The sequence below is a fragment of the Nilaparvata lugens genome, chromosome 11 (assembly GCF_014356525.2).
Source record: "Nilaparvata lugens isolate BPH chromosome 11, ASM1435652v1, whole genome shotgun sequence".
Classification (NCBI taxonomy): Eukaryota; Metazoa; Arthropoda; class Insecta; order Hemiptera; family Delphacidae; genus Nilaparvata; species Nilaparvata lugens.
In genome coordinates, this window is record NC_052514.1 from 35587394 (window position 1) to 35610615 (window position 23222).

Genomic DNA, 23222 nt, shown 5'->3' on the forward strand with positions numbered 1-23222 from the left:
ATTTTCAACATAGATGATACAAGACAACAGATCACTATCATCTCAAATTGAATCAAATCAAGTTCATCCACTATTATTCATACATCATTACTTCTTTATTTATTCATTTATACAATAAGTGAATTATCAAAATGATAGGGAGAGGAAAATAAGGTAACATTATTGTAATAAATAGAGACCATTGAAGAGCTAGAATAATGGCTTATTGACTAAAATAAACTGAGATAAAATAACAAACTTTCTGATGATTTAGAATAATTCAAACAACTGATTTATGACATATGATTATCATTTATCAATTGTGCTATTCCTCTTCCAAATTTAGATATAACTTTAGATAGCTTCTACTATCAATCATTAACATGAGTTCATTAATTTTGTGGTGTCATAAAACAAAGTATAATATTTATCTTGTTTTGTTATTGATTTCTAATATTTGGATATTCATTTCAAGTTTTAAATACCTACAATTATACTTTCTCATCATTTTCTGAAACATCATTTTCAAATAGTACCGGTAGTCTAGTATTAATCGAGACGAAATTCTTGAATATCATTTTCCAAGGATCAACAGTTATCTATTCAAACATGATTTATGTAGATGATACAAGATAATATTTTATTAGTAATCTTAGTAATATCTAGTTAGAATTAGTAATACTTTATTAGTAATAATTTGTCATAAACCATGGGTTTTGACAGTTTCTCAAGCACATCAAAATTTAAATTTATTTTCCTTTTTAATTTTCAATAATAAAATCAGGATCACTAGAAAGCCAAATTGCGCTGACTGAATGAAAAATCGCAGAGCTTCAGAGTGGTGGAACTTTCCAGTCTCCCCAACAGCCGGCATTTTCATATTAGATTTTCCCACTTTTTCGAGTGAGTCTCTTTTGTGACGCTCCTCCGAACACCCAAGGACTCTGACTGGCCAGGACCTGGACCTTCTTCTAGACCTCACCTTCCAGCCAAAGCTGACGAGATGGTCATCATAAAGGGGATTGGTATCGTACTCAATTAATTATTCATCATTTTATTAGTAAAACTATTATCAACTAACTGTGGATTGAGAAAATTCAAAGCTAACCTTCATAAATTCTTAATAGAAAAAGCCTGTTACTCGGTGGATGAGTTTCTGGAGAACCATCCTTGAAGACTATTAGATAAGTATTGTAAATTTTTATGTATTTGTTATGACTGACATGCTATATCTTCAAGAAAATACTTTTTTTTAATTGACGCATTCTAGTACATTTTTATGTATATTTGAATAAAGATGATTGATTGATAATGTCATGTTATTTTCTTTTCATAGGAATTCACATTTGATGAATAAAATGTAGAGAATTCTAACCAAGAGGAAAATCCTCAAAATATCTAAATAGTTTCATCAAATTGAAATAAATAGAAACTCCTTTTTATATAAAATAATTAAGACTTGTTCGATAATAATCTGATTTCCTTTTCTTCACAGTCTAAATTATATAACTATTAACTTATATATTTGAAATTAATTTTCTTTTTAAATATTGTAAACCAATAAATTTTGTATTTCATAGAATGATCTCTTCTTTTTATTTCTTTAAAATATCTGCTCTACCATCTTCAGCTATGTATCTCCTTTGTAACTTTTCTTCCCATCTGGGAAGTGGTGGAGCCCCCAATATTTTTCAAAAAAAATACAACATTGGTTACAAATTGTGATACATATTAATTGTTTTCTTTTAACGTAATGAAATTGTAAAAACTTACTAATCGATACGTCACAACTTAATAAAGTATTATTTTATATTAGTATTACCATAGAGAAACGATAGCATAAGTAGATATCCCATGGTATAGGGCGTTTATGTCGCAACTTTTACTGTTATCCCAAGCCGATAGTTCACGTAGTTCTTTCCTATGCAGCTGTGTGACGCTGGTAGTCTCTCAAATTGTGCCGTTCATACACTCTCACCCCAACAAAACAGCAAAAATTGACAATAATCGACAGTAATCAGCTTGAGATAACAGTAAAAGTTGCGACATAAATTCCCTATACCATGGGATATCTACTTAGGCCTACGCTATTGTTTCATGGGAATAATAATTCATAATAATTCATAAAGCATGGGAATTCCCATGAATCCTATGCTATATGAATTATTCAATGAATTAGTGGTTTAAGGTAATCTCCAACCATTAATTCTGTGAATGAATGAATAACTTCAATGGCATTTTCCATAAACTCACCATAAAATCGACGACATAAGGTGCAGCCACGGCCCCCAATTGGCAGACCGTGAGACTTGTGCCTATGGCCGAATTTCTGTTTATGGTGGGGAAAAGTTCCGAGGTTTGTAGAATGATAACCGCGAATACTGCCGATATGCAGAATCTCCCTAATAGTGCCATCAGCAGGATTCCCATCTGGTAATCTGTAGAAAAAGATCAAAAAATAGTTGAATCATTAGGAAAAATCATAGATGAATCAAAGTTTAACATTTTTTGTACTCTCCTGTTCAACTATTATACTATTATACTATATATATACACAACTGTTTAACAAAAAAAAAACGAATTCGGAAACTACAGCTTCGATCACGTCTCACAGAACACGCTTTCAAAAACTGACTAGATCGATTGTTGTGTTTGTCATTGCATGGTATTGCCAACTTGACGAGGCGTAATTATCAACATTTTGTAATACCAACATCATGAGCTAAAACAGTTTTAAAATAGTTACTATTGTACTACATCTTCCTGTTATTTTATTTTTTTCTTTTAGCCAACTGTCCAGTGACTTTTGCGCCACCCTGTATATACTATACACTATAATACTATACTATATACTAGTTGACCGAGCGAAGTGAGGTCTAAGATTCAAGTCGACGGTTTGGCATTTCTCTTAATGTTTAAATGTTTGAGGCCTAGTTGCACAACAGCCGGTTAAATTTTAACCGTGATTAATTTCGCGAGAACCAATCAGAGAAGGCGTTTTTGAAAAGACGGCTTCTCTGATTGGTTCTCGTGGAATTAATCACGGTTAAAATTTAAGCGACTGTTGTGCAACCGGCACTATATGTTTAAATGTTTATATGTTGCGCATTTACGGCGAAACGCGGTAATAGATTTTCATGAAATTTGAAAGGTATGTTCCTTTTTTAATTGCGCGTCGACGTATATACAAGGTTTTTGGAAATTTCGCATTTCAAGGATAATATTTTAAAGGAAAAAGGAGCCTCCTTCATACGCCAATATTAGAGTGAAAATCAGACTATAGAATTATTCACCATAAATCAGCTGACAAATGATTACACAGATGTGTGGAGAAGCCAGTCTATTGCTGTATTTCCATAAGGTCTATAGTTTCAATCAGGTACTTGTGGATGAGAATACTGCGTGAGTACTATAGTACTAGTAGTTCTGTGAACAGTAGACCTCACGCAGTATTCTCATCCACAAGTACCTGATTGAAACTATAGACCTTATGGAAATACAGCAAGAGACTGGCTTCTCCACACATCTGTGTAATCACTTGTCAGCTAATTTATGATGAATAATTCTATAGTCTGATTTTTACTCTAATATTGGCGTTTGAAGGAGGCTCCTTTTTTTCCTTTTATATTATCCTTGAAAAGCAAAATTTCCAAACACCTTGTATATACGTCGACGCGCAATTGAAAAAGGAACATACCTGTCAAATTTCATGAAAATCTATTACCGCGTTTCGCCGTAAATGCGCAACATATAAACATTTAAACATTTAAACATTAAGAGAAATGTCAAACCGTCGACTTGAATCTTAGACCTCACTTCGCTCGGTCAATTATACTATTAGTACATTAATCTACTTGAAACACTATATTGATATTCACGTTAAATAGCAGTATTTAATTAACATTGGTGTTGCCATCCTTGTCTATCATTCGTCAAAGGAGATGGCGCTATCCTTTGCTACCTCTGCAACATTGTCAAAATGAAATTCAGTTGATTATTTCAAACAAGAATGGACCGATGGTATTACATCAGATATACCAGTATCAGCTATTCTCTATAGAAGGCATTGACAAGACAGAGGATCGGCAAAGTTGTTCTGCTATCTTTCTCCACTGCCATTATTACGTGGACCTCACTATACATGAATTTACATTTATAATCTTCTTTTGATGATCTTCGGAAAATAGGCGTTAGGGGATGGAGACGCAAGGCTGTCGACAGAGAGGAGTGTAGAGTCATTCTAGAGGAGGCCAAGGCCCTGTATGGGCTGTGGCTCCATGGAGTGAGTAAGTACCTTTATAATAATCAAATATAGGCCCTTATCGTACGAGGCAGGCTGATGGGTTGTTTGTCCGGGGTGTCAGGCCAAACAGCACTTTATTTAAAAAAACCTTTCTTTTTCTAGCACCAAAATGTTTCAATCAGTTACCTTCCTCAATGAAAACCCTTTTCAACTGCCACAATAAAATAATAAAAATGAAATTGCATCTGAAAAAATGGCTTCTTTCAATTAGCACAGAAGGATTGGAAGCCATGTACTCTGTCACTGCCTAATGTATCTAACTTTCGTGCACATTGTATGTACAGAACACTGTCCTCTTGCAAAACAACATTATATAATATGCACATGGACTATTACAAAAATGATGTACATAATATCACGCTCATACGATAATTATATCTTGATTTCCATATAAATCTATCTAAACTATTACTATGGAGACATATATATGTGTGGGTGTATATATATATATATATATATATATATATATATATATGTATATGTATATGTATTTGGTTTCTATTTTCATAGAACTAACAGTTTGATTCAACGCTTGTTTTGTCCGGTGCTCCTGTATGCGGACGTGACCTTTCTCTTAAGGTCATTTGCATACAGTAATGACTTATTTCTGCATGTTGTATATGTATTATAATCTTTGTAACTTGTGAATCTCTATCTTGAATTGCTGTCCACTGTTATTTTATTGTATCTCTAGTAGAGTAGTCTTTTTGATGTATTTTTCGTTCGCAATGTAGCTCTAGTAGAGTAAGCAATTAACTGTATTGTTTTTTGTTTTTTTTTTTTGCTTTTTTGTTTGTTTTTTCTCATTGTATTTCTATAGTGGAGCAGAATGATAATACTGCATGCTTAGTTTTCTATTACTTTTAATTTTCACATGTTCTGTATTTTTTTTCACGCAGAAATAAAGTCAAAATTTATTATTATTATTTATTATATATTTTTTAATACGTTATGAATTAAGGAATTGATAGGAAAGAAACTCTTACCTTGCGGTATGAGCAGGATAAACAGTAACGATGAGCCTGATATGAGGAATAGTAAACTGCTGACTGGCTTTCGTCCGAAAGAGGACAAACAGATGAAAGAAACGACATAACCGGGCGCCTCAACCGCCCCGTTCAAAGCACAGTAGATGTACTTGTTAGCTGTGAAATTGTCTGCGTTCAGTGCTGGAACATTAACAAAACATTAACACATTTTAACAAATACGTACTACAAAATACATGATATATTGACCGCGAATTAAACTTAATAAAGATGATAGTTTCTCGATCCATTCCAAGCTGCGATGTATTAACACACTTTTTTCTCTATGAAACACGACATTTTCTATGTTTTTTCATTTCACACGACATACAGTCAAAAATCAAAGAAAAAAGTGTGTTAAATTTTATGTAGATTTACGATTAAAACATAATTTTAACAATTTATAGACTGGTGAGACTCCAAAAAATGGTTTTATTGTATTTCATATTTGTATGAAAATCTTGTAGTACCCTTTATTTTTTCAAAAACTATAAAATATTTTAGTATTGACTTTAATATTTTATACTTTAAAATAAAGGGTACTACAAGATTGTTATATTGTTTTTGTTAATTTGTTAAAAATAAGCCCATGTGAGTGAGTGTTTTTATTTTCATATTTGTGTTTTTTTATTTATTTGTAATATAAATTTGAACTGTAACAAGATATGCTAAAGTACAACAATATGCTATTAACAACATGCTAAAAGATTTCTGAAGTACTGTATTTACCGTTCAATTCTATACTGTGGTCCACGTTATAATGGCAGTGGAGAGAGATAGGAGAACAACGTTGCCGATCCTTTGTCTTGTCAATACCTTCTATGGACGGTAGCTGATACAGGTTTATTAATGTAATATTAACTGTTCATTCTCGTTTAAAATAATAAATTATATTTATTAAGCAAGAAATTATAATTTCTAATAATTTCATAATGAATTTTCATAATAGAGATGAAATATTTTTCAATTAATTATTAATGTAATATTAACTGTTCATTCTCGTTTAAAATAATAAATTATATTTATTAAGCAAGAAATTATAATTTCTAATAATTTCATAATGAATTTTCATAATAGAGATGAAATATTTTTATTCTTACATTGTTGAAAGACGATCTGGCATCAGAGCAATGCGAGAAAGAGATAGCGCTATCCGCTTTGTTGAATGATAGACAAGGATAGCAATATCATTGCTAATTAAACACTTCCATTAGAATGTGGACCTACTTACTCATCTATTCATTTATCATTCATAATCAATATAAGGACAAAGAAACAGACTACAGTCCAAAACTTCTTTTCATCCCATTTTCATAAAATAAACCGTCCAAATGTAGGTTATGTGAAAACTTTTCAATTTTTCACCAATTTCCACATTGAAAACAAACACTTCATACATTTTCAATTTTGAATTTGAAAGCTGAATATGGAAGTCCAAAAACACTCCAAACAGAATATTACACACATATCCTGACTACACCTCTGAGACCTTGAGCTGAAGATGTGGCCATTAAACCTGGTTCTGTAATTTAAATTAATTTCGAACAAATATAGTGGTATTAATCACGTTTTTTGGAAAAAATGTCACGTTTTTTTTGGAAAAAATGTCACGTTTTTTTGGAAAAAATGTCCATCAACGTCTTTTTCTTTCAATTAGAATATTTTTAAATTTTTATTTGAAGAGTAGCCGACTCACCGATAGCATAGTAGGACATGGCAGCTGAAAACCATGCAATGTAGCAGACAATTATCCTTCGTCTAATCTCCGATGTGCCGTACAGAGAGAACACTTTTTTCAGCGACTGCAGTAACCGCTGTATGGCAGATTTTCCTTCAGGCTCTTCCTGGAAAATAGAAATCAAGATTCATTTCCCTTTAATCTGATAAAGGAATAGAAGAGAACACTCAGTTTAGTTCAAACTTTCAGTAAACTGAACAAATATATCATGTAAAAATATATATTTTCAGATAAAAACAAACGAACTGGATAAATTAATTTTATTCCCTGTATCAATGTTAATAATCTGAATTGATGAAAAATACTCTTAGGCCCGCCGCAAAGTAGACCAACGCTAATAATCCACGAAGCAATGGTTAACAGAACATCCCACGGTGTGGGTTGCTTTTCGTGGATTAGCGTGGGTCTACTTTGCGGCGGGCCTTGGGCTATAGAATTATTCATAATCAATCAGCTGACAAGTGGATTATTCATTGCATGTATTATTATCATTACACAGATGTCTGGAGAAACCTTGCAATGATTTACAAAACATCCCACGGCGTGGGTTGCTTTTCGTGGATTAGCGTGGGTCTACTTTGCGGCGGGCTTTAGGGCCGTTTCCGCAATGAAAGCTTAAACCAATGTACCTAGAATTCTATATATTGAATTGAATTAGGTGATTGCTTCGATTTTGAATGAACTACCTTGTAACAAACGAGACTTGATATGGATACGGAGTGTGCAAACGGCACTTGAATGCCAAAAACAACAAATCTAGCCTACTGAAGATAACACTAGCTGCGTTTACACCAAAGTTATTAGCAAATGTTTATTTTTCCGTCCTTTTGAATTCTATTAGATTGAACAGAACATGACAAACACATATGTTCATCATGTGTATGATAAGCTATATTCAATCTAATAGAATCTATAAGGATTAAGTTATTAACATTTTGTTAATAACTTTGGTGTAAACGCAGCTGTGTAAAAGCATGTTTGTGTTTTTCTCCAAATAAATTTGTGGTACTTACTGCATAATTGTTTTTCCATTAAAAATAACTACCAACTGTATCATCGATACATGTTACCAAACACTGTGTTCAGTCAGAAGCTTAGACCAGATAGAATCTGATATAGATTCTAAATCAGATATAGATTCTATAAATCTGGTCTAAGGTCAGAAGCCATGAACGAATCTATTAACTTATTTAGTTTCCTAGCCAAGTATGAAGCTAAAAACATTACTAACTACTATGCATTGAATGGAAATTCAATAAAAATTTGTATGAAAAGTATTGTAATTGGATTGTTGTTACTATAATGAGATACTCTTCGAATGGTTGATTTGATTTATTTATTTATTCATTATTGCTTCCTTACATTCATTTATGAGTTGAAAATAGGCACTAACCAATACAGAAACAAGATGAGAAACAATATGCAGATGAGAAAAACAAGATACAGAAACAATAGATAAGACAATTTCAATAATTTAAATAATTACAGATGGAATTAAATAGAGAATGCATTTATTCAAATGCTAATTAATATATAATTATTATTTAACGAAAATCCCAAATAAATGCTGCGAATCACCCCAAAGACCTCTGCGACTGCAGACATTGACAACAGGGTTAACAGCTACATGGAAATTCGATGAGAACTACTATCCAAAAATTAGTTGCCAGCCCGGGAATCGAACCCGGTACCTCCCAATTGCTAGTCAGGAATGCTTACCCTTACACCAAACTGACAATCTCTGGATAGCAGCGCTCATTATTTGGGATTTTCGTTAAATAATAATTATATAATAATTAGCATTTGAATAAATACATTCTCTATTTAGTTCCATCTGTAACTCGTTGGCCGCTGTGGCTTCGTATAAAATGAGCGCTGCTATCCAGAGATTGTCAGTTTGGTGTAAGGGTAAGCATTCCTGACTAGCAATTGGGAGGTACCGGGTTCGATTCCCGGGCTGGCAACTAATTTTTGGATAGTAGTTCTCATCGAATTTCCATCTAGCTGTTAACCCTGTTGTCAATGTCTGCAGTCGCAGAGATCTTTGGGGTGATTCGCAGCATTTATTTGGGATTTTCGTTAAATATTAATTATAATTAAAATAATGATTAATTAATGATCGAATGACAATCATTGATAGTATTTATGAGCAATTCGCATTACTTTAGACTGCTTTCCGATTTCCTACAAATTTTATAAAAAATGAATTTGATTAGATTGTTGTTGTTTTAATCAATATGTAGGTTTCACTTAGAACTGTCAGCATTGTTTGAATGGAAAGCATCAATGATATTTAGAAGAAATGCTGACAGTTTGAATAGCATCTCACTAAATTATAAGTTTTATTCAAAATTTAGATTTTTTGGATAACTGTTTCTAATTCTGTAAGATTTAGTTATTCATTATAACTATTTTTCATTGAAGATTTGTTTCTTTTTGAAGTGTAGATTGTTATTTTGATAAGCGATAGTAGTTTAACCTACATTTTGATTTGGACTGTAGTATAAAGTTGAGAAGGGACCGTTTTGGGCATAAGCCTGTTGTACCTCCTCACATAAGTGTAATAATTTTTAGATGACTGAATAAATAAATAAATAATATATTACTTTTTGTGTAGTTGAGAAGTTGATATTGTGGTAATTATTCATATTAAATGAAAAAGAATAAGAAATATTGTCAAAAAACCACAGATTTATTGACTGTAAATAAACTGATAGAGTTTATCAGAGATTGACAATGGTGTAATAACCGAAATCGGTCTTTTCAAGTATCAATAAATCTGTGGTTTTTTTAACAGTCTGTCAAAAAGTAATAAGTCTTTTTAACTAATTAGTCTTTTTCATTTAATAATGTATATTAGTTGTAATTCTACATACCTGATCAGTAACCGATACTCTTTCTATGACAGCAGTACGTTCTTGTCTATCAATGCTATCTCTGTCTATTCCTCCGGCTTTTTCTAGAATCTTCCAAGCATCTCCTTTTCTTCCCTTAGATAACAACCAACGAGGTGACTCAGGGAGAAGCCTGTAAATAAATTCGAAAATTAATTAATTAAAATGAGAGTTGAAAAGATATTTCCAAATAATTTGAAACAGATTTTTCATTGTAATCGAGGCTATTTTAAGATAGTATCAATCAGTTACATTTAGCTACAAATTATGATGCCGATATTCTTAAAAACGAAGTGTTGAAATTCATTATTTATGACAGAGATTTCTTCCTAAAATTAAATAGGATATATGGGTGCAGATGAGCCTACAAAGGTCCATATCCACTACAGTTAATATAGAAAGATTTATATAGTAACAGTAATATTCACCATCTACGTTATGAATGCTTTAATTTCAAAGTGATCTAAGTGCCAAATGTTAAATTTTTGGAAAATCAATAAAAACATTCAAATTTAAAAAAAAAACAGTTTTCTATTTACTGCATTATTATTTTCAGATAATTTATGAATCTAAAAAGTGTCCATGTGCTTTAAAACGATATAACTAAAACACTCATAAAGTAAAAAATAAAAAAGGGGCAGGTTAGCAGAAAGATCTAAGTCCGAGGCCAGTTTCTTCCTAATGGGTCTAAGGCCGGTTCAGAGCTCGACCGACCATCAGTGCGTATGTACCATCCTGACCGTACGCATCGATGAATCAGTTTTACACATTCAGAGCTCGACCGACCGTCAGTGCGTATGCACCATCCTGACCATACATCAGTTTTTCTGACTCACAAGATGGACGCCTTTACAGATTGTTTAATTGCAGCTTATTATCTTCGTAAACGAGAGATTAAAAGACGAAGAAGATAGATATCAAGTTCACCCGATGGTCGCCCAAAGAGCATTTCAAAGGGAATTTAGTACCATTACATACACATCATTGCTTGGGGTGAAGATACATTTTTCAACTACCTCAGACTGTCCATCAGAAATTTTGATGACTTATTTCGAGCCTGTATCACCATTGGGAATACTTGCAGTCACTTCAAGCTACGGATCAAATAAATGTAGATAATATTAATAATATAAAATTTTTCCAATAAAAAAAATTAGAAATGATTGAAGAAATGTATAGAAAAACTCTGAATTCAAATATGACACTATTAATTGAATTCATTCATTATGATATTCAATTCAATATCAGCTGATTGTCGGGCAGAGGTGTCAGTCAGCACATTGGTTATGTTGCGATCGGGCTACTGATCAGTACAGCTCAGAAAGCTTCTATTTGTTTCAATAGCGCGTCAGTCGACCGATGGAACGGATGCGCACGAGCTCGACCGATGGTCTTCGTACGCTGTATAAAACGCATGATCCTGACCGTACGCATGCGTGCTGTCAGTCCTGCTCTGTACGGATACATGGAATATCTATGGAAAAGACAAGCGCGACTGACGTACGCACTGACGGTCGGTCGAGCTCTGTAACCGGCCAGTTACTTTCAAATGGGGCCTGGGGCCAGTTACTTTCAAATGGGTCTAAGTCCAAAAAACTAACCTCATTCTTGGGTTACTTTCATTTTTCGACCTTTTCTCCTTTCAATTTTTTTATTTTCTTCTGTTTAAAATGCTACATCACCAACATCACCCATTATATCTATATTTATAAAAGCGAAATGGCACTCACTCACTGACTGACTGACTGACTGACTCACTCACTCACTCACTCGCAGAACTAAAAATCTACCGGACCAAAAACGTTCAAATTTGGTAGGTATGTTCAGTTGGCCCTTTAGAGGCGCACTAAGAAATCTTTTGGCAATATTTTAACTCTAAGGGTGGTTTTTAAGGGTTTAAAGTTTGTCTTTTAGCATGTATATTCTTCTTATTCTCTTAATTATAATTAAAAGCCATACCATATATGTTACTATAGAACTATAATCTAGAGAGAGTATCTCTTCGAAACAGTTGTTAACTGGTAACTAAATTAATAATTTTGTAAGGTTGGCATTAAGTTGAGTTGACTATGTTAGTTTGGCGCCAAGCTGAAGATTGAAATGCATTTATCGCGGAAAAATTGATTGGGCACTGCTACTTCAATCAGAGTTATTCCTGGGAATATTATATACTAGCCGTCAGGCTCGATTCGCTTGCCATATCCGTTTAGCCAGACGTTTAGTCTGGACACCCGACTGGGTCGTCCTAACATATGATAAAAATGCTCAAACGAAAAATGCAGGCGACCGAACAGGGAGTGTGAGGATTCGCCCTGTACATAATGGGCAGGTTTTTGTTATTAATACTGATTGAGGGAGGAGAGAGTGTTCAGCATTAACTCAACGTATTAGCGTTTTTCTTCTTCACTCTAAGTCTAATTGGCCTTATGCTGACTATTCTAAATGATTCAGTGAAGATGATTATCGAGAAATGATTATTTTATCAGTGGTAACGGGAACAGCAGATACTATCTGTTGAAAATTTTAATTTTATAGTAAGCTCAAAGTTCTAACTGTGTTGAGCTTTTTGCAAGCTGATTCTGCTCACCATAGTCTTCCATTATCATTGTTATCTTACTCTCTTGTTTTTGTCATTTGGTGCGCATTATTGATTTCTATTACTACTTGGCATCACGCTTCGGTATGAAGTATGTCACTATACTTCTATCTCGTCGGCTATATTTTGGCTGTTTTGCTGCCATCTCCCCTCAATCAACCGGTTCTCTCTTGATTTTCTCCTTTGTTTTTTTTCTCTTAAATATCCTCTTAAAATTATTGGTTCATGATTATTGGCCTGAATTTCAAGTCAGATTAATTTTTATGATTTTAATTTGAGAGTAGTAATTTTTTTTTTTATAAACTCTTTTTCATGACTAAGTTCCTGCTATAGTACGATCTGCAATTATTTATTAAAATACTAATATGACTTAAAGAATGCATAACTTATTTTGTTCTTATTATCACAGATATTGATCCATCAGTTTGTTTTCTGCCAGAGGCGTGGCGTGAATAGAATATATTCTTTTTATCTTAAAATCTTCATTCTCACTCTGAGAATTTCAATCTCTTTCTGTATCTCATGCTTATCGATAACAGTATTATATAAAGATAGACCCACTTTTTAATCATTACTGGGAGTTTACACTTTTTATTTGTTCTACCTGCTTTTTTGTCTCTTCACTCATCTTAATTTCTATAGACCAATAAGTATATTGTCAGTCTTTGCCAAAGTTTTTGAAAGATCACTTTATGATAGGATTCTTTGGTATTCACGCCCTATAATGTCTGAAAATCAGCACGGTTTTCTTCCTGGAAGATCAGTTGTAACAAATTTGTTGGAGTTCACAGTATCTGTCTCTAATGTGCTGGATGCTGGTGGGGAGGTTGATGTTATCTATACAGACTTTAGTAAAGCCTTTGATCGTGTCAATCACGGTGTATTATTGAAGAGACTATCTCAGCTAGGCTTCAGCACTGCATTAATTAAATTCTTCAGAAGTTATCTGTTTCAAAGAGAGAATTTTGTATCTGTGCAGGGAAGCATTTCTTGTGCTTACTTTAGTACATCTGGTGTTCCTCAGGGCAGCAATTTGGGACCCCTTTGTTTCTGCTACTGATTAATGAGCTACCCCTCCAGATACCCAACTCCAGATGTTTGATTTTTGCAGATGATATGAAAATCTTCAGAGAGGTGAGAGGCTTGGACGATTGTTATTCCTTGCAGGCTGACATTGACAGGGTTGCATTGTGGTGCCATGAGAATAAACTTGAAATGAATGTTAAAAAGTGCAAATGTATGACCATCTCTAGGAAAGCTAATCCAATTTGTCATTCCTACTTGATTGAGGGTGTTTGCTTGGAAAGGGTTACAGTGTGCAGGGATCTGGGCGTTGTTTTCAGTAGTGCACTGTCCTTCTCAGCACATGTTGACCACGTCATAAGCAGGGCAAACAGGCTCTTGGGCTTTGTCCTGAGAAACTCTGCTAGTTTTAATAGTGTTAATACTGTGATAACCCTGTACCAATCTCTGGTCAGGAGTGCTCTCGAGTATGCATCCATTGTTTGGAGTCCTTCCACTCATCTGGATGCATTGAGAATCGAGCGGTGCAGAATAAGCTTCTCCGCTTCCTTTTCTACATGAAATTCGGAAGAGCATGTCCTCTGGTTTTCCCTCTGGACGTTTGAGGTGCCTTTTCAATTTAGACTCTTTGGGAACTAGGCGTGACAGGTTCTCGTTGCTTTTTGTTTTGTCACTGTTAAGGGGTACTGTCGATTCACCTAGTCTCCTCACAAGGATTGGTTTTCAGGTGCCCTCCTTCAATGTAAGAAGAGTTAGGACCTTTCATGTCCCAAGGTCAAGAACTTTGCATAATTATTGCTCTCCATTAAACAGAGCACTGAGGCTTTTCAATGATTTTTGTGATGGAGTTGATGTACATGGTCCTGCCAGTGAGGCTAGAAGGCGAATCATTGACACTATTGTTCACTGAATACATCAATCTCAGTCTTTGGGGATAAAGTCAGTTGCTCTGATGCTCTCTCTTATTTTTGGAAATATATTTTCCCATTATTTCCCCCCGTATTATAGGTAAAGAAGGTAAATTCCACCATGCCTATTATTAACCAAGCCTATTATTATAGATATATAGTTACTATAGTATAACTCACTTACATTTTCTTTTGTTTTTTCTCTCTGAAGCATGCATTGTAAATTATTTTTGCAAATGAATCTGTTGTTCAATAATACTTGTCTCTCTTTCAAACTAGTAATTCTTAGATTAGTCTCACATTATTCTATTTTTTTCAAATTTACATGATTATGTATGTAACACTTATATTTTATTTAGTATGGCTTGACTTGTTAACCTCAATATTTTCTCTTCTTTGCTTCATAATAATGTTTTCCAATTTATTTATCCGTAGCTTTAAATTACATTTAACATAATTCAATTTTTGTATTATTATTAGTTATTTTTATTTTAATCAATCTCTACTTTCACATGCTTACCATTCACTATGCTTATATTTATACCATGTTATTTATACCTAATTGCTACACAGCACACACTGTATGAATTTGGTATCATAATATCATCTTCCGTATCTTTCATTGTATAACCATTTATTTTTCATTTCTTACATGTTCATTTTGTTGGTAAATAGTAGTGAAGACTGATTTGGGCGTTATGCCTGTAGTCTTCCTTGACATTGTAAATAAATAAATAAATAAATAAATATCAGCTGATTGTCGGGCAGAGGTGTCGTCAGCACATTGGTTATGTTGCGATCGGGCTATGATCAGTACAGCTCAGAAAGCTTCTATTTGTTTCAATAGCGCGTCAGTCGACCGATGGAACGGATGCGCACGAGCTCGACCGATGGTCTTCGTACGCTGTATAAAACGCATGATCCTGACCGTACGCATGCGTGCTGTCAGTCCTGCTCTGTACGGATACATGGAATATCTATGGAAAAGACAAGCGCGACTGACGTACGCACTGACGGTCGGTCGAGCTCTGTAACCGGCCAGTTACTTCCAAATGGGGCTGGGCCAGTTACTTTCAAATGGGTCTAAGTCCAAAAACTAACCTCATTCTTGGGTTACTTTCATTTTTCGACCTTTTCTCCTTTCAAAATTTTATTTTCTTCTGTTGAAAATGCTACATCACCAACATCACCCATTATATCTATATTTATAAAAGCGAAATGGCACTCACTCACTGACTGACTGACTGACTGACTCACTCACTCACTCACTCGCAGAACTAAAAATCTACCGGACCAAAAACGTTCAAATTTGGTAGGTATGTTCAGTTGGCCCTTTAGAGGCGCACTAAGAAATCTTTTGGCAATATTTTAACTCTAAGGGTGGTTTTTAAGGGTTTAAAGTTTGTCTTTTAGCATGTATATTCTTCTTATTCTCTTAATTATAATTAAAAGCCATACCATATATGTTACTATAGAACTATAATCTAGAGAGAGTATCTCTTCGAAACAGTTGTTAACTGGTAACTAAATTAATAATTTTGTAAGGTTGGCATTAAGTTGAGTTGACTATGTTAGTTTGGCGCCAAGCTGAAGATTGAAATGCATTTATCGCGGAAAAATTGATTGGGCACTGCTACTTCAATCAGAGTTATTCCTGGGAATATTATATTACTAGCCGTCAGGCTCGATTCGCTTGCCATATCCGTTTAGCCAGACGTTTAGTCTGGACCCCCGACTGGGTCGTCCTAACATATGATAAAAATGCTCAAACGAAAAATGCAGGCGAGCGAAGCGAGCCTGCTGATCTCATTCTTGGACGACCCAGTCGGGGGTCCAGGGGGCGGAGCCCCCTGGCTAGACGGATATGGCGAGCGAAGCGAGCCTGACGGCTAGTTGATATTTATATATTTATATTAAATTTAATAGAAAGAGAAACCTCCTGTAGCCTAGTTCTCTGGTAAACGAACTCACAAACAGATGATAGCCTGCCAGCTGGTGGGATGGAGATAGATATGTCCACTGGACATAGACAAAGCGCATTCTATGAGAGGCTATGAAAACTAACAGAAAATGATTTGGAACATAGGTCATGTAGAAGGGCATTGGCATTGGTACTTAGATCACTTTGAAACGAAAAAATGTTGGCACTTAGATCGCTTTGAAATTTTATTTATTTATTTATAATTTTACAAATATTGGGAGAGAAAAACTAAGGATACTCCTTGTACTATTTTTCTCCCAAATTCAGATAACATTTTAAAAGTCCAAAATAGGGTTATGGTCTCATTTTTCTAAAATTTAGTCCATTTTCACTAAAAAATAACGGAAACTAAGAATATTAAATTTTGACGGTTAAAAACAGAATAGAAAACAAAACTATCACACTCAAATTACCATTAATGTGAATATTTTTGCGTAATTTGACAAAATTTAGAGCCAGAAAAAACACAACTCACTATTAACAGTCTACACAACTTTTTACCAAGTTACATTGAGATATTGGTCAAGAAATGAAAGCATTCGTTTAACGCTAAACTGGTTTTACATGAATATATGGTCGTATTCCTCAATATGTGTTTCATTCCTAGTTTAAACAAACAGCTGATCAATCTCCGTTCAAACTGACGGATCTTAAGCTGGGTTTACACCAAAGTTATTAACAAAATGTTAATAACATAATCCTTATAGATTCTATTAGATTAAACGGAACTTGACAAACACATATGTTCATCATGTGTATGATAAGTTATGTTCAATCTAATAGAATCTATAAGGATGATGTAATTAACATTTTGTTAATATCTTTGGTATAAACCCAGCTTTAGAGAGAGATTACTGCTATTTTCAAAAACAAATTACTTGACAAAAATCATACATAGACGAATATGGAGCTATGGAGCATTTCTTTATTGAAGATAAATTGGAGCTATGCCATCTTTTCCTTAAGGAGAATAATATTGGACCTATAGTGAGTTCCACGTTATAATGACAGTGGAAAAAGATAAAAGAACAGCGTTACCAATTCTCTGTCTTGTCACTGCCTCCTATAGAGGATAGCTGATACCTGTATATCTGATGTAATATTAACTGTTATTTCCTGTTGAAAATAATAAATTTTACTTTTTTCAAGAAAACATATTTTTCAATGATCGAGTATTACACATTAATAATTGGGATTAAATATTCTGCTAATTAATTATATTCCTATACACTATTGGAGAACTATATAGTAACCTTGCAGAGCTAGAAAAGGATAGCGCTATCTGCTTTCTCGAATGATAGACAAGGATAGCAGCACCAATGTTTATCAACTACTGTCATTATAACGTGGACCTCATTATATGTTATCGTTTGAGACGAATAATATTGGAACTTATGCTATCTTGTCTTAGTATATAGTAGTAAATAAAAGTTCATTATATTCATACATTGTTGAAAAAAGCTTTATGACGACGTTGATCATCTCATCTCCACTTCAGGGATTAGGCTTATTAATGAACCTGTTCCGGTACCCATCTCTTTCTTGGCCTCCCTACATCTCTTTTTCCCGTAGGTCTATAGTTTTGGACTACAACGGGAATTCTTCCAGATGGCATTCTATCCAAATGACTGCACCAGTTGCATCTATTTTGAATAATAATTTTGACAACGTTGATTTGTGTTATATTTCCTTCAAGACTAATAATATTGGAATTTATGCTATCTTGTCTATGTGATCATAGGCCTACGAATTGGAATTGTTTTTATAAGATGTTGATCTTTGTATATTTTTATATGGGAAGGTGTTAATTTTTCTGTAGTTTTGATGTAACTGTTTCTCACCAGAAATGCATCATAAGAATGAGAAGTGGCAACGATATGTAGAGCTGCAACTGTCTCCAGTCTGTGGAGACCCAGGCAGCCAATGGAAGCAGGATGTAGCCCACAGGGTAGGATATGTTGAACACACATCCGAACAGCGTTCTGAACCTTTTAACCGCTATTTCAGTCACTGAAAAACGAAAAATATATATTTACAAGTTCATTTTGTGGGTTCGGAATTGTTTCAACCTTTTAACGACTATTCCAGTCACTGAAAAACGATAAACATAAATATTTAAAAGTTCATTTTGTGGGTTCGAAGTTCTTACAACATTCTAACAGCTATTACAGTCTCTGGAAAATGAGGAAAATTGATATTTACAAGTTCATTTTGTGGGTTCGAAGTTCTTACAACATTCTAACAGCTATTACAGTCTCTGGAAAATGAGGAAAATTGATATTTACAAGTTCATTTTGTGGGTTCGAAACTGCTTGGACCTTTTAACGGGTATTCGAGTCACTGAAAAACGAAAAAAAACATATACGGTATTTACAATTTTTAAAATATCATAATAGTGCCCATTTTTTGAAATTAATATAAAATACGGTAATATATTGAAAACACAAATAAAAACTACTTGTTTCGATGTTCCACATCATCCATTGATCCATTGATGATGTGGAACATCGAAAAAATCTGTTTTAATTTGTGTTTTCAATCTATTACCGTATTTTATATTAATTTCAAAAAATGGGCTCTATTATGATATTTTATAAATTGTAAATAAGTAGCCCTGAATACATACATTTGAAGAATATATTTACAAAATCACTTTGTGGGTTAGAAATTGTTTGAACCTTCTAACGGCTATCTCAGTCATTGTAAAGTAAATGAATTATATTTAGGCTACAAGTTTTATTTTGGGGGCTCGAAATTGTTTGGACCTTTAAACGGCTGTTTCTGTCACTGAAAAATGAGAAAAATATATAATATTCACAAGACATTATCTATTGCAGTTCAATTCAACAGGGCTGGCTCATTTATAGTTTCCAGAAGCTGAGGTTAGCTCACACTCATGAAGAAAAAAATAGCATGGAAAATGGAAGGAATATAATATGCTTTCAAGTTCGTTTTGTGGGTTCAAAATCATTTGAAGCTTTGAACGGCTTTTTCAGTAACTCAAAAATGAAAAATATGTTATATTCAGACATTATCCAAAGCAGTTAGATTCAACAAGGCCGGCATATTTATAGTTTCCAGGAGCTATGATTGACTCATATCATATAGATAAAAGAAAGCATACTAATTATTATTGAACGAAAATCCGAATTAAATGCTTTCCATCTATAGCATAAGAAGATGTACATGGTATAGGATATAATGTCTACTATTACTATTTTGGCCGGGTGATAGTGTAAGAACGACACAGTATGAGAGACTACCAGCGTCACATAGCTTCACCAAAAAAGAACTACTAGAACTATCGGCTTAATTTCGGGGCCTCTGTCATGACCTAACGATTGTTTTACAGGCAGCCATGACCATCGTCTTAACGTGTACATCCGAAACACGGGAGTGGCCCGAGTAGAATATCTTGTAATTTCATTATCCATAGTGTCACCTGGTCATATGGGACATATATATGAATCATATATTTATCTCATATTGATCAGGATTTTAGAGTTTTAAATTGGAAAAGTATAATGAACAGTGTTTTTGTCTTTGAACAATCTTTGTCATCGACAGAAAGATTGTTTATTTCATTTGTTGTCAAAATTAATGTAGCTTCTCTTTTGTTTTTAATAACAAACGTGCCGCTTGTGCGACAGATAAAAATATGTACTTGAAATGGCTTTCATGTTTGGCATTGACTGAGTTTATATTTAATACCCAAAATTTAACTTTTGGTCAGAGAGAGTGTGTGAGTTCGTTCGATAGGATTGAGAGTTAAGGCCGGCTGATCCAGTGAAAAAGGCTAGATTTCGGTTCGTTTAATAGTTCAATTATTCTGTCACAGATCGGGCAGTATAAGAATAATTGAATTGTTAAGGGAGACGGGTTCTGAGCCTATTCATTGGTTCAGTTAATATTTGTTCTTTTAAAATACTAAAGTCGCGAAATACCAGTGGATGCCAAAGTGGGAAGCTATTTCAAAAAGGTAGGTGACTACTGATTCATTGTTCTTAAATTTTCATAGCCACAAACATTGAATCCTCATTAGCAGCAAGCGAGTGTTTTCCCCATTAATTCATATCAAATATTGTTTTATAATCAAATTAATCTTGTTTTGTTCAAATGTATATATGTTAAAGATTCATTAATTGAAGTCCTAGTTATTCTGTTCTTTTTTGTTATCATAGTTTTTTCCCCCTTAAATATTTGGTGTAGGCACATCGTGCTTACATATTTGGTGGAGGCTTCTCCTGCCGTTCCACATCTTGCTTACATATTTGTTGGAGTTATCATAGTTCCTTCCCTGCTTACAATAGTTACATCTGGTAACACCTAATATTATTGCTGACGCTGTTTTCCATTGTAATGTTCGATCATAGTACGTTTAGTCAGTCTACTGCCAAACTTCACCGAGAGAACTTTTCTCTTATTCGCTATATATTTTATAATTATGTGTTTGAAAATAAAGTTTTTCTAATTAAAAAGGTGTTTGGTTACCCCAGAGCTATAACTAATGACAAAATGCAAGTAATAATAATCCGTTTTTGAAATATTTCCAACACAATACAGTCTAATTTAGACTTTAGTCTAATTTAGTGTCTAAAATTACACTGTAGTGTCGTAGAAAATAGTTCAAAAACGGATTAGTGTTTTCATGTTTGAGAACCAATTCTACTCACAAATAGTATAGGATGTTTCGTAGACTCCAGATCCAGCGATTCCTATTGTGAACCTGGCAATGTTGAATATAATAAAACTAGGAACTAGAGCAGCCAAAGGTCCAGCAGTCATGTATAGCAATGTCGCTATAGCGAAGCTCAGTTTCCGACCATACCTACAAAAAAAGATAAATTAATTCAACGAGATTATCTAAATTGTTTGTGAGATTCATACAAAGACAGAAAATTCATAAAACTTTGGAAAATTAACAGGATTTCGTAAGGAATTGGAGAGTGAAAATACTGTTTAATATAGAGAGGTCCAAGTTATAATAGCAGTACATTATTAAATTCTTCATTGATTCATACAAGTACATCATTAAAAATGATGAGGAGAGAAATAATAAGGTAACCTTGTGCTATTCCTCTCCCAAATTTAGATAAGGTTACACATAGTCCGAATTAGGTTAAGTCTTGTAGTTGTTCACTTTACAAAATTTTCAGTATTTGATTAACATTGGTGTTGCTATCCTTGTCCATCATTCGACAATGCAGATGGAGCTCTCCTTTTCTAGTTCCGCAATGTTGCCAGATAGTTTGTCAACAATGTAGAAATGTATTAAACAAAATATTTGATCGCTATTATCAAGGTTTATTATTTAATCATTGAAGAATATATTTTCTTGACAAATAAAATGAAATTGATTATTTTGAACAAAAATGAACAGTTAATATTACATCAGATATGCCGGTATCAGCTTTGCTCTATAGAAAGTAGTGGCAAGGCAGAGAATTGACAACGTTCTTCCAGGACTTGATATTTTAAACGGGAACTAGACGAACTGAGATTTCGACAATCTGAGACGCTCTCTAACAGCTGATAATAATTTTTTCTCAGTAGGAATTTCTATACGACCACCACATACGGCGGTTATTTTTACTTTCCTTGCCCTATTACCATAGGTAATGAAAGTATTGCTTTCCAAAAAAATAAGGTACCCAAATGTCATATTTTCTATAGCCTACGTTTCAAGGTCCCCTGAGTCCAAAAACATGATTTTTGGGTGTTCGTCTTTGTGTGGGTGTGTCTGTGAACACGATATCTCCATTCCTAATCAACCGATTGACTTGAAATTTTAAACTTGAGGTCCTTATACCATGAGGATTCGACAATAAGGAATTCAATGAAATTCAATTCAAGATGGCGGAAAAATGGCGGATAATAACTAAAAAAACATGTTTTTCATGGTTTTCTCGAAAACGGCTCTAACGATTTTCTTCAAATTTATACCATGGATATTCATAAGCCCTATCGACTGTCATGAGTCTCATTTCTGGGAAAATTGCAGGAGCTCCGTAATATTCTTAAGAAAAATGGCGGATGATTACTAAAAAACCGTGTTTTTCACGATTTTCTCAAAAATGACTTGACCGATTTTTTTCAAATTCATACCCTGTATAGTTATTTATCAGCTCTATCAACTGGCATGAGTCTCCTTTCTGGGAAACTAATGGGGAGTCCACCCCATCCTTGATAAATGGACTTAGTAACCTCCTTCTCGTGCATGAGGTAGGTAGGTAGCGCAGTTCATAAAAAGAACACATAGTCGAGATATTTCATCTGTAGAACAGCTGTTTTGACGACTTTAGAAAAATGAGGACTAAAAAAATCATCGAGTTTCACAATTTACACAAAGGAAAAAGTACTCTGAAAACAATTATATATACACAAATACAGTAGTCTGATCGTAGTTTCAAATATGTTGCTGCCAATCGTCTTCATGCTATTCCCCTAAATTATTCTCCTTCAAGAATGGGGCTTACAGTTCAATGAGCAAGGAAAGTTGTGTGAGTGTGCCACACCAGATTTTTTTCTAGACTCAGGTCCGGTGGTGTAGAGGAGGTCATGGCTCTTCTCCTATCTTTCTTCACTGTCATTATAACGAGGAGCTCACTATATAAGGCGGAAAATGATTAAATCGTCAAAAACTTCAGAACTGATTGCAATAGAAGAACATTATCTCAAGTAGAGTAGATATCACAATCAATAAATTAATGAAAACGTTGATTTGAATATTGAGATCTAAACTAAACTTAAACAGTTTATAAATATTTTTGTGCC

The 23222-nt window shown here is 33.9% G+C and overlaps 1 protein-coding gene across 6 annotated transcripts in view; it reads right to left on the minus strand.

Annotated features, from left to right (window-relative positions):
• LOC111056584 (organic cation transporter protein) overlaps positions 1 to 23222 on the minus strand; it is a 65500-nt gene that overhangs the window by 2546 nt on the left and 39732 nt on the right. For all 6 annotated transcript variants that reach the window (XM_039438320.1, XM_039438322.1, XM_039438321.1 and 3 more), the window contains 6 exons: positions 21122 to 21276; positions 18290 to 18458; positions 9923 to 10073; positions 7005 to 7152; positions 5269 to 5451; positions 2233 to 2417 (listed from right to left, as the gene is read on the minus strand). In XM_039438320.1, coding sequence (XP_039294254.1) covers positions 2233 to 2417; positions 5269 to 5451; positions 7005 to 7152; positions 9923 to 10073; positions 18290 to 18458; positions 21122 to 21276 — 991 coding nt within the window. The remainder of the gene's footprint in view (positions 1 to 2232; positions 2418 to 5268; positions 5452 to 7004; positions 7153 to 9922; positions 10074 to 18289; positions 18459 to 21121; positions 21277 to 23222) is intronic.